The sequence below is a fragment of the Dermacentor variabilis genome, chromosome 4 (genome assembly GCF_050947875.1).
Source record: "Dermacentor variabilis isolate Ectoservices chromosome 4, ASM5094787v1, whole genome shotgun sequence".
NCBI lineage: Eukaryota > Metazoa > Arthropoda > Arachnida > Ixodida > Ixodidae > Dermacentor > Dermacentor variabilis.
In genome coordinates, this window is record NC_134571.1 from 28,439,275 (window position 1) to 28,452,503 (window position 13,229).

Here is a 13,229-nt window from a genome sequence, read left to right on the forward strand (position 1 = left end):
TAATAAGAAAGAAGCATTTCCACGTGTAATATACCGCAAATAAAAAAGAGAGAGATAGCTACGATAACGAAAGTATTGTCATTGCTTACTCACGTGTAATTTACGGTGCTGCTGTCGTTTTTAAGGACGTCCTTATCACTCGTCACTCTGCCAGTATAACAAAGGGCAATATTAGTAATATCAGGTTTATTTGAAGGTAGGCTTTTGCGCACAAACTGGACGATGAATACAGGTTTATATATTTAACGCATGAAAAGCAGTTGCACCCTTCGTGCGCCAGCTGAAAGAGCAACCTAAATGCTATACCACAATACATTCACCAAGACGGAAAACTTAAATGGCGAATATAGGATAAATGTGGGCTCATTACTGTATGCAATATGTTGCACAGTTTTTTTTAACCACATGAATGTGAAATACATCACACAAGCTCCAAGAGGATGCATCTGAAAGAAAGAAAGAAAGAAAGAAAGAAAGAAAGAAAGAAAGAAAGAAAGAAAGAAAGAAAGAAAGAAAGAAAGAAAGATAACGTACAAACAAACATTAAAACGGTTCGATGTGTCATATGAGAACACCAAACAAGTGCTGTTTACAGAAGTTAATCAGAATTACATGGCCTTAAATGAAAGTCCGAATTAGGCTTCCGATAGAGAACAAAACATTCACGATAAGAAGGATATATAACTTGCATAAAAAATCCTGGTGTTCTGGAGTAAGTGATTAGAGAACAAACGGGACAAGGATGAGAGAGACATGAGGGGATGACGCATTAAAGAAATAAGCCCTCCCGCGCACATATGAGGGCCTCCAGGGTTGCGTACTTCCGCATTCGGAGGTATGTGTTTAACCTTTGCAAACTTATTCGCACTCGGGCACCGAATGAAGTGAGAAGTATCCCATCAAGTGCAAATAGACTGAAGTGATCAAGCTGGCAAGTTTGTTCCTCCAATATTTTAAAAGACGTGACAATGTGCTTTACTTAATCATAAAAAAAAATTCTATGGTATTTCTGGCGCCAATTTATTTCTAAGCCTAGTAAACCACGCACTGCGCTTCCAAGTTGTATGCTGCTATCATGCTAACATATTAAACTGAGCAACTTTTCAGATTTAAAGGCAACAGTTTTCTAGCCACGTAAAAACTTGTTTCAGCCATGCTGGTTTGAATATTTAGATTATTTTTGTTTAGCATCATCCGAAAGTTAGATGATTTATAACAACAGTTTATCGGTAACTATGGCGCTGCGTGTCGTGTCACGCACGTTATAACGTGGCGCGTGCCCGTTGCGTTTACCTATAACTTACCCACCGTAATTTTTACTTCAACGGATGCAACCTACTACTCAAAAGCAGCGCGACTACTACCTTTAGTTTAAACTAACAGCACCGCTATCATCTTTAAACGTGAAAAGTTGCTCGCCTTCATAAAAGTTTCCGCGCAAGCTCGTTGGCAGCCGTCAAGTGTGGCACTGCTTCGCCTTGTGGCGCGCCCCAAGCCTGCGAGACGACTCACTTCTCGATGACGCCGAAGAAGAAGACGCCGAGGCCGATGACGGCGGGGACGACCAGGGAAGCGATGAAGGTGCCCACCCACGCGAAGTAGAAGGAGATCTTCTCTCCGAAGTAGTCCCGGATGCTGTCCAGCGGCTGGCCGCCCACCAGCTTGCGCCACTGGTGGTCCAGCGCGGCGCGCGTGTCCCCGGATGCGGCGGCGGCGGCCGGCGCCATGGGCGAGAAGCGGTCGTCGTCGAGGACATGCACCGAGTCGGTCACTTTGAGGGCGGACAGGGGCTGCGGCCGAGGAGGCGGCGCCTCGCCCGGCACCCACACGGGCTCCAGCGTAGACCGCTCGTGGACCACGAACGCGTCCAGGTACACGTTCTTCATCAGCAGGTACGAGAGCCCTGCCAACGAAGGGCACAGTTTCACCGGCTGTCGACTGTACACGGCGCGGTCTCTACGTACGCAAGCCGCCAGAATGTAGCATGCACCTACAAAGAATGTGAGTGTAGGTACACGTGTGGGCCCCTCATGGTTAAATCGGTTGAGAGAGTGACTTGCATGGTCAAGAAGGCGCCCAACGTTCTACACCAGGATGAGGATGATTTTTTCTTCAATGGGAAGCTTCTTTGCGAGAAGCGCAAAAGGTTTCCCTTGTGGATTCTGGCTAGATTCACATGGATATCAAGTTTTCTTTAAGAAATCTGGCTTCATATTCTGGAAATAATTATACCTAATTATGGCTCTTTTCTCATTAGGTGTGTAATGTTTTCCTTATTCACTTCTACTCTGTCACTGTACCGGCAGACTCGAGCAGGTTGCTCGAATCTGCGGTTGGGTACTTCGGCGCGAATCTACGTCTACGCGAATCAATGAGTAAATATTTCCCGCAATTTTTCAAGCAAAATTCCATTTAAAGGCGTGACACTGGAAAGCAAAGGAAATTAACACTCCCAGAATTGTAATGGTGCTGGCAAATATGGCAAGGGTCTCATATGCGTTCAATAATGATGAACGTGTTTCATTAATCTTCACGTAATGTATTGTGATCAAGCTTGTATGTGCGATAACGGACAACAGTTATGAACCCCCGGCGCATCCTGCTTCGGGAGCCCCCAACCCACTGGCCAGCCCCGGTCCCAGATTTAGTGTACCCGTTGCCTCTTTTGTTTGCTGGAGGCGCCACCAAAGTATGCCAAGTAATGACAAGTTGTTCACACTCACTCACGTCCGCCATTCAATGCAGCATACGTGATACATTGCGTATGCTTCATTGCATTACACAAATGTGCTGCGGTGAAGCCATTATAGATAATGTAAAAGGTTTTTTGGTCGGCAAACAGACCGTAATACGTTCTCAAAGGAATCGCTTTACTCTCGCATTTAGTTCTTAAGGTAAGAAATTTCTTTTGTTTATACCGTAGATAACTATGAGATAACTTAACATCTTTGCGAAATCTCGGTCGAATGGTGCCATTTCTAAATAACTAAAAGGTTCAGTGGAAAATACAAGCAGCAGCCGGTGTAAGGAGACAATATGGCTCCCTAGAAGTTGTGACAACAGTGACTAAAATAACATGAGGTGTCTATGAAGTAACGCTACTCAGCGGAGTGGGTTGTTTTCGTGCATGTCGCGTTCGTCCCGTTCCCTCGCTGTGGGTGCCTCCCGGCATTCTGGCAGTGCTGTTTGGCCAGCCGAAAGGGTAAGAGTTACCTTTCTTTTTGTGGAACTCTGCAGGGTTCGAAGTTTCGTCTTTGGCAATGTCGATGTTCGTAAGTACGTGGTGAGTCTGAAAAAAAAAAAAGAATCGTGCAGATCTAACGCACATGTCCGAGTCTTTGTAAAGCGATGCGGTTAAATAAATGCTCGCTATGGAGCCTGTTGTCGTTGGCAGAGAGCGCTTTGCACAATTTAAAAAGCGTGTTAGCTTGCCTGAGTGCCTGACTGGTTGGCTTTAACACATAAAAGCAAAGCGATGCCAGTGCTGTGGTGGACTTCACATAGTGGTTATGGTGTCGTTTTGTCCCGCTAAAGTTCCTGAGCATGCACCAAAACGTTCACACAATCGCAGTTTTGTGATTTTGCGATATGCCGCCTCCTCGATGCGGCCACCACAAGTGGGAGTCCCACCACAAGTGGGACTCCTACAAGCTCCCACCACACGTGGGAGCTGCGACGTTCTGATTACCGGCAACGTGTTGCGCTTATTTAGTCGCGTCTACTGAGCCACTGCTCAGGGCTGCTGAATTAAGAGACGAATCTGGGAGCGGTAAACGCCAGCGCGCAACCAGCGCTCGCTCTTCCATTCACAACGGAGCTTGCGATATCAACAATCAAATCAGCATAGCTTTCTTGTCTCTTTTCTTTCAAGGTAGAGAAGTATGAAAAATCTGATGGCGCCCAGTGCACTGCCAAGCGCAGGGAAAGAAGGTAAGTGCAAGTGAGGGAACGAAAAATATAAATGACGCGCTGCCCAGTTTAGGAGCTATTTTTATGCACCGATTGCAACAACGAACACGGAACAATGAGTGGCGTAGAAGCGGGGTGCGCAGTAGGCGCCCTGCGTGCGCTTGGGTTGCTTCTATAAAAAGGATCAAGCAGCATTTCCCGCAATACACAAGGCCTATTCAGAGGTCCGCCTCTCTCCCATATGGAAAGCGGTGTGTTTGCACGTCATTCAGTCGCCATGCGGTGACGTCGTGAAATGCGCTTCGATGCCAGTGAGCGGGCGCTTAGCGCGCCACTGCGTGGATCCCCTTTGGTTTCCAGGTGGCTCGCAAGGCCGGTCGATCGGTTCGACCCATTGTCGTTACTATGTATGAGAAAGCGTTTAGGTGCTCCTTTTCGTTTATTTAGGTGATGTTGTCTTGGCACGTGCATGGCAAAAGCATAGGTGGTATACTCTCTGCTGGATGAGGGCGGTGAACTGGTGGTAGTCAACAAACCCTGTTTGCGCGAGCTCTGAATTCGGATATTCGTTTATGCGAGAAAATTCATTGTTGGGCGGCGCGGCTCGGGAGCTTCTATATTGTCACAGTAGTTTCGCGTGACAGGCACGCTACATATAATTCGCATGGTTGCGTGAAACCGGAGCCAAATTGCTGTGGGAATTCACTGAATACATTCATAGCAGCATATCGTTTCTGCTGAAGACACGCCAAGGCCAATGACTGGGTAATTGACCAGAGTGTGAAAACGAACTGTCAGATATGAGTGCTATTTCCTCCAGCATCGGTGTTGCCATGTACAGTGGCAACGTATTTTTCTTCTTTACGTTCTGTGGCTGCAGGAAACAAATAATACGACGTATCGGCTGCTAAGTGATAAATTGTCCAAGAAATTCAATTTAGTTTATTTTCTATAAAACTGTCTGGATACATTGTTTCGCCTTAAGGCTGCTATACAAAAAACGTCGGCCTCGCTGTCAGCATATAAACAGCCAAAGTGTCTATCCTTTTTTTCCCCCGTTCTATGACCAAAGGAAATGCCTCAGCGGATGTGATGTATCGATGTATTAAATGCGGCTGTATCGGCTGCTAAGGAATAACTTGTGAAATAAATTCAATTTAGGTTATTTTCTACGAGACTGTCTTGGTAACTTATTTCACCTAAAAGCTCACGTACAAACATTTTTTACAGCACCTACAGCACCTACAACACTTACTGCACCTACAAATACCTACATGCGGTCGGAGGAATCCTCGTGTGGAACAGCAACACGGCAGACACGATGTAACGCCCAATTACGTTAAGACGCTGAAACCATTTCAGAAAGAAAAGAAAACACATGCAGCCTTGTCCTTACAGGCGCACACTTGTTACCTAGCACCATTACCATTTTACTTCCCGTCCTTCCTGAATTACGAAGCTTCGCTGGGAACACAACTTCCCGTATGAAGAGGTTCTATAGGTTCGCTTTTGTCAAATGGCTGGTCACCATTAGGAACTTGAGGTGTGGAATTATGCACGGTGTTCACATGTGGAGCTGTGACCGAAACCGTGTTTCGCTGGCTTCCCTTGTTTGCCCGTTAGCGTGCGATGTTGTTACCTGTGTTGAGAACACAAGCAATAAAATAGAGTTTATAATTACCTAAAGGTAAAAAATATGTTGCCTCATCCGAGTTTTTTTTTTATATGAGTATAATAAATCAAACTGAGAGAGCCGCGCACTTTTGACCTATGTGCAACATAATACTCAGTAGAAATGTCCTAGTAAAACATAAGGCTTCCCTTTTACGCTGTCCAAGTCTTAACGCTTTTGAAGATACAGGTACTTCTCTCAAAAATTTGTGCATTCGTATAAAAGCCGATAGCAGCATCAGCGAGCACGTTCTGTCGCTTACCAAAAGGCACCGCACGGATGATCGGAAGTAGGTCGTTTGCTCTTTTCCACCGAAAAACCAGTCTTTGCACCGGCATTGGAATGGGGCGCTGAGTGTCCGTGCTGTGATACAACAAGAAAAAGAAAAACACAGGTTTTACTGTGTAGCAACAGCCACTGCAGCGAATAAAATTGAACTATACACGAAGCTAAGAAAGCCGCTTCGATAGTCGATATTAATGAAGGAACATATAGAACTAGAGCCGTCTGAGCAAAACAATGCCTAACTTAATTTTGCATTTAGTAAAGCTGTGCCTATAAGGCACCAAAATCTTGAATGCATTCTTATAAAGATTCCGTAGACGGAAAAAGAACGGTCATAGAATACAGCTTCAGCTAAATGACATGCTTTAGAAAAAACCAAGAGCCTTAGCAAATTTACTTATGATGCTTTCATACACTGAGACGTGCGTATTTGTAAAGAAAATAGCGGAATCAAATCCGAGCCCTAAGCGTAAGTGACAGACGTAGGAAAATGTAATGTGTCAGTTTTCACGGGAATTTTCGAGCTAACTGTCATCGCTAGCTGGTGGCTCCGATTTTCACCTTGCTTTCCCGGCGAAATGACTGGCATGGAGAATTATTCATGAAGCAGATTCAATTTGGCGTGCGTAACAGCAGTATTATCATACCTTATGTCCTAATAAATCATGCCCTACAAGACAATATCGTGTGCTGAAGCGAAACTTAGATTCATCTCCTCGTAACACTGCCAATATTGTAAACATTTAGCCTGCGACCGACTAGTTGTACTCTTGTCATGTTTTAACACAGACTGAAACTGGTCAGAAATATTAAAAAACGCTATAAAGCAGTTCACCACCTTCGATATTCGTTCTGAATAAAGCTATCCGTAAATAGCCACTGCGAAAGAAAAATACGAAATACTCTTCTTTGCTTGTTAGGATGACGTACATGATACAAATTGTCCTTAGGTGGGGCCCGATAACGTAAAACTAGGGCGCTATAACGTAAAGCTATTCTAAACTTTTCTATTCCAATTCAGCAATCAGCCCTCCGCGATTGGTCAAAAGCTTTTTTTGGACCACCCCACTTCGCCTGTATGTCATGCGACGTCACCAAAACCGCGATAGCTCCCAACAAGAGATCCCGCGTACGCACTGATTATGTATGATTCGACCGAGCAAAAGAAAAATAATTGTTTCTGATTCGACGCCTTTTCGCCATTAACCCTCTGCTATTGGTCAAGGTTTCAGGTTGGCAGCCATGTTCTATTCATTTTGTAACGGGGCAGTCTCCGACTATTCTGATTAAAACGCAGTTTTTTTGGCATATTAATGCATCTTTAATGCGTATACGTCACTTTGATGCAATAAGTTTACGCGGTTTTGGGACGTCGCGTGACAGAGAGGTGAAGTGGACAGAGCCTGAAAACGATTGACCTATTGCAGAGGGCTGATGGTGAAAAGGGTGTACAATCGCAAATAATTACTTTTCATTTGTTCGGTTTACCCATGCATAGTCAGTGAGTATACGTCATATCAGATGAGGAGCTTTCATGGTTTTTCTGACGTCGCATGACAGACAGGCGAACTGGGGGTGTCCCGAAAAAATAAACCAACTGTGGAGGGCTGGTTGCTGAAATAGAACAAAAAATTTTGTCATAGCCTTACATTACAGCGCCCCTGGTTTCAGATCTTCGAAGAAAATAACAGCGGGCGAGGACGGCGCAGCTGGGGAAAGCCAATACACAAACGCTGAATAACAAATAAAAAGCTTTATGGCGCCATTCCAACGAATGCGAAGGAAACATCTAAAAGCGGAAGAAGAAAAGCAGTTAAATACAACAGACTACGACGTGATTGACTATCAGAGAAGCTGATTCTACCGATTACGTGAATGCAGAGCCGAGAATTCACACGTAACTCTACCAAGCAGAGCGATCGAATGTGCACCGATAAATGAAGTGCCTTCCACGATAAAAGCCCTCGAGCGCAACCAAGTCATTGAGTTGCTAGTCGGCAATTCAATTTGTCTGTTTCTTATCTTTCTTTTTTTTGCTCTCTGTTGGTGGCTCATACCCACTATGGGAGATTCCTCAAGATATCCGTTTTGCCTTCTCCCTTCTGTCTCGTCTACACGCGCTGTTATTTCCTTCTACGATATACACGACTCTGTAGATTAGGCATAACAAAGTGATCGTTCTTGTTGGTCTTATTTGTTTGAAGGCAAGGTAAAAAGAAACGTTGCATCTACTTACAGTTTACACCCATGTCGAATATTGCCGCTACTTTCTCGTGTATCCATTGCTGTTCTTCGTCGTCTTCGGTTTCTTCGATGAGAAGCTGCGTTGAAAAACGAACGTGAGTTCATATTTTCCTTCTCTTTTATGTAGGTACGGAAAGGGTGTAACCATTAAGCGCGTGTCCTAGCCACAGAAATACATACCTATTCCTGAAATAAATGAACGAATGAACAGTACGTGTGTAAGTAAAAGAGCATAGAAAAATGTCTCTCGTGTCTGCTTAGCCGTCTAACTATATAGATTCGTATGAGACCGATCTCGGCCCGTATATTCAGAAACAGTACATGTGCTAGAATTGTTAGTAAGCGCAAATGTCAGCCAATCAGGGTGTTGCACATGTCACTAGCGAAGACGGCCGACCGATGGCTGATAGCCCTTACGAACAAAGAATTAGCGAATTTGGCCCCTGGTCTATCACTGTGCCATACGCAGATTGTTAGTACCGACAAGTGAAAAGCACGTGAGCCGTATCAGCGCACAGGTCGACTGCCACTTTGTGCAACCGGTGCGCGACATTGCAGTCAAGCAAGTCTGGCATGAGAAGAAAATTTCCCTCAAGGGAAACTGTCCCACTAAACGCTCAAATGATGTGAGTGTCGGTTCGAAAAGCTAAGAAAGCGTACATGGGACAGAAAGCCTGGTTGAGAGTGACTTTCTTAAACATCAATATCTTAGCTGCGACCGTTTTTTGATGGGGACAGAATGCGGAAACCCGTATTTGTTTAGATTTAGCTGCTCGCTAAAGGACCGCAAGGTTGTTAAGATTGTTTCGGAGTCCTTTACTATGGCATATTTTTAGAGCTTCTGAGACCCTGTGTTACTTTGAGACGTTAAGAATGTATGCATACAGCAGTCAATCGTCAATGACTTCGTGTGCTGTGGTTAGCGTACAGTATGCGTAGGTATCCGCATTTTCTATGCTTCCACAACGTCGCTCTCTGTACACTTGAGGAAGAACGCATAGGCGGCGCTAAGCCCTTGCAAAACACTTTCATTGAGCATAGCCATATGAAGATAATTAAGGATGTGCCACATCCTCCGCCATGGCCATGAGTAGCGCTGCATGGCTAACATCACCAGAGTAAGATCTTGTACACATACATACATAACAAAGGTATTTGGACGTAAGAACAGCCGTCTCCGTGGATAAATTGGTAAAGCATCGCCAGCGTAATGCCAAGATTTGGGTTTGAATTCCACCGACGGCAACTTGTCTATTCGTCCACTTTCATTTCCCTTTACCTTAACCTTCTTACATTTCAATCAAAACACCGAACAGTTTCTCATATGCCTTCCTTAGCATCGTTGTATGTTTCCTTCATATGGTTGGAAAAAACAAGAACCGTGCCCCCTCGGTTTCCCTTCTTAACGTTCATTTCATTGAGTATATTACTCACTTTTGTAGCAGATCACTACCAAGTTGATGGCGCCGATTACATATGCTACTATCAAAAGCGACATATCGCAGTAAATCGCCAGATCCGAAGGTAAAGGATGCTGAAAAAAAAAAGGAAATTCTGACCGTTCCTCTACTTTTCTCTTTGTTCTCGTTTTGCTAGTCTTTCTAGAGTATTCACCTCTGATGTTTAATCATGCATAACACTTCAGTCCTCACGTTTCTCAGTTCTGGCATGTTCCACATGCTTAAGGTATTGTATTCACGTATCCACTAACAAATACAATGTTGTGACCGGGAAAGGGCTTCGAACCTGTCCCCGCGTACTTTTGTTAAATATGGCCCCTACAGAAGAGGTTTAGTTTGTGCGGGTCTTCTACGTGGCAACTTCAGCATGTGAATAGTTACCCTGTGATATTTGTTTGCAAATGTTGTCGCATAAAATGAATATATTGAAATATATTTAAACGACAGCTATTTAACTACTCTGGCTTGCGCAGCTCGATAATTGCGCGTGGTTGATCTGCGTTAGACGAATGCCTGGAGCAGAATGTTGTCTTCACCTTAAGTCACTGTTACTTAACGGTAAAGCACGCTTTCCAGAGGAATTTCCAATCACCCGATGGTTTTACGCCCAGAATTCTTCCATGCGCAATAACTTTTGTGAAGTCGTTTTACCAAATGCGTAAGCATTTCTTTGCTTAGCCAACGAGAAAACCGTCCGTCCGTCCATCACGTAAGACGATCGCTTTCAAGATAGAGCCCGCAGCAACGAGCGACTTTACATTCGTGCTGCCTGTCGCTTCAACGCGAACGAAGCGACGAGAACACAGCGCTCACGGGGCTCTCGCGCACGCGGCACTCTGCCCCTTTCGCAGATCGCCTTCAAGATACGGGACCGCGCGTCTCCCTTCAACGCTAAGTAAGCGGCGAGAGCACAGTGCGCTGAGGTATCAGCAGTGGGCACTCTGTCGGCATCGCGGATCGCTTTCAAGATACGGTCCGCGCGGCCGCGCCATATGCAGCCGCCGGGGGAGGTACGTTTGGTCCGAGGAATAAGGAGCTAAAGAGCGATAACTGCTTATACTAATCGGAACGTCATCAGTGCACCTCGCGCCGCCATCCGCGCCAGTTCGTGTCGCCACAGCGCTGTCGTTTGTACTAGACGGACCAAGTTCCATAGCACTGATGATGACACCGGGCTGCGTGGAAATGAGGAAGTGGCAAAATGCTTAGGCATACTTAGACAACTCCCGGAGGAGCTTCAGCCTGAATTTAAAAAAAAATTATTTTACGTTTCAAAATAAATGTCACAAACACTCTGAATGCAAAATTATCTTTACAACCTAAATACAGCAAAAACAGGAAATTATGGAGAAGCAACCTTTAATAGTCAGAATTTGATACTGTTCCTAATGATTGAAAGAAAGCCCCGACTGTGCCAATCTTCAAAGCAGGTAACCCTGCCCTAACAAGTGATTACCGCGTGATATCACTTACAAGCATTCCCTCAAAACTAATTGAAGATGTCATTGAATCAAACCTGACGACTCATCTGGAATCAACGAACTTCTTTTTACTTCGTTAACGCCGGTTTCAGGATATTTCTTTCCTGCGACACCCAGATAGGCGAGTTCACGCACGTACATGGATGACCATCTTCGAGTAGATACTATTTTTCTTTACTTCGTGAAATATTTGACCATGTCCTCCAAGACCGCCTTCTCACAAACTTTCGTGTCTCTGTATCCCCTAAATTCTGGTGTCTTGGCTGCAACATTTTTTACTGACCATACGCAATTCCTCTCAGCTAACAACCATCACTTTTCACCGAGCACAGTACTTCTCCGGAAGTTAAGAAACTTGCCTACACGACGGTCATTCGACCTAAATTACAGTACGTGTCATCCGTCTGGCATACATCACAGTCTTAACTCACTACGGACTTGGAAGCAATTCAGAACCGTGCGGCACGTTTTACAACGTAGAACTATGCGAACGATACCAGCATCACACTATTAAACTTATCGCTAGCTCCCTCTCATCGCCTCACACCGCGTCATCTCTCGACTGCGCCTTTTGCGCGCCTTCTATTATAACCCAAACTGTCGGAATCCGCTACTAAAACAACCATTAAGCAGATCTTCCCACATCAGTCACAGTCATTCTGAGGCCTCGCATTGCTTGTTATTTGCCGTTACAGTGCAAGCACCAACCTAGTACACATTTTTCTGGGCAATCATTACTTTTTATGCATCTTGTGTTTTTTATGTACAGTTTGTTTTCACAGAATCTTGTGAACACTGTTACCTTTGTTACAATTTATAAGTGCCTCATGGTGCTTGCCTTTTTTATTCTTTACCTTGCCTTTTACCATGTTTTTGCAGTTATTACTTTCCCATAGAACTCAGCCCCCTTTCCCCCCCTCTCTTTAATGTAATGGCTTCGAGACCTTAAAGTGAAAATAAAAGAAAGAAATACGCAAACTCACGTAGTTGCCAACATATATATGTTGCGTGTGTGTTACCCAAATGCCTTCCTAAGCGACAAGGAGACGGGCTGTAGAATGTAGACATGGATATCAAAATCCATGGGAATAAATTCTGAATATTAACAGCCAGCGCATTCATCCACCATGAGCTGGGAACAAGGACTGCAACGTTGTCTTTCGTGAATAGCAATAAAATACGGAACATACCGTGGTTTAGGTGAGGGAATCGATTCTGTTCGTGCAGCTCTATATCACACATGCCGCAGCGCTATCTCTCGTTACCAAATTTTATGTGCAAGTGCTTGCGAAGTACGAGAATCCCGGAAACATCCCCGTTAAATTACGCGGACGAAAGAACGATTTGCGATGAATGGATGTACCGCACGAAGTGAAGGGTTTAAGCATACAAAAGCAATTGCTCTCATTTTTTTTCTTCTTATGTTACAGGTCGCCTCCAAAGCAGATAGTCGCAGTTCAGTAAGCTGGCTTTTGAAAACATGGCCACAAAATGTTGCGGTAGTGCAGGCGTAAATCTGACCGCTTAGAGACCTGCTAGCGTAGGTGTCGTAGTAAAAGTTCCGACTGTAACGACTGTATACTTAAGGTCCACATTTGCGATAAGGCGCGAACGTGACCTCGGCGAAGATGGAAGGCAATATGCAAGCCAGATTCCCATAATTTCACGGTGTGTGCAGGAAAAAATAAATAAATAGATAAATAGAATTGATCAGATCCTGGAGCGAATCTTGTTTAGGACTACTAAGCCTCATGCAGCGACGACGTCGTCAAGCTACGACGAAAGCTGTGTTGTTTTGCCTCTTCCAATTTCGAAGCCTCATGTTCATTACTACGCCGAAGACATCTCGCTAATAGCGCGTGTTCCGCTTTCTATTTGTCAACTGCTCATAGCGAAGGAGACAACAAGATTTCGAGTACGTGGTAGTTTACGTCTATGTACTGCCGGAGTGGCGCAGGAGTTCGGACGTTTTGCTGCTGAGTACAAAATCTCGATATTGCAAATACCTATCGCGGCGGCCGCATTGCAATGTATAGGCTGATAAAGAACGCTCGTGTGGGTAGACTTAGGCGCATATATATAATAAACCCCACACTTGACATACATACACTTTTTCCGCACTCTGAAGCACCTATTGCTAACGCGTTAATAATGCGGAATCCTCTATTATGGCACCCA

General features: G+C 44.7%; 1 protein-coding gene across 1 annotated transcript in view; it reads right to left on the reverse strand.

Moving 5' to 3' along the window:
- Positions 1-13,229, reverse strand: part of LOC142578166 (anoctamin-7-like) — a 94,247-nt gene that overhangs the window by 57,754 nt on the left and 23,264 nt on the right. The window contains exons 5-9 of the mRNA XM_075687566.1: positions 8,103-8,187; positions 5,844-5,944; positions 3,214-3,289; positions 1,513-1,903; positions 94-147 (exon numbers count right to left, since the gene is read on the reverse strand). Of these exons, the coding sequence (XP_075543681.1) occupies positions 94-147; positions 1,513-1,903; positions 3,214-3,289; positions 5,844-5,944; positions 8,103-8,187 (707 nt within the window). The remainder of the gene's footprint in view (positions 1-93; positions 148-1,512; positions 1,904-3,213; positions 3,290-5,843; positions 5,945-8,102; positions 8,188-13,229) is intronic.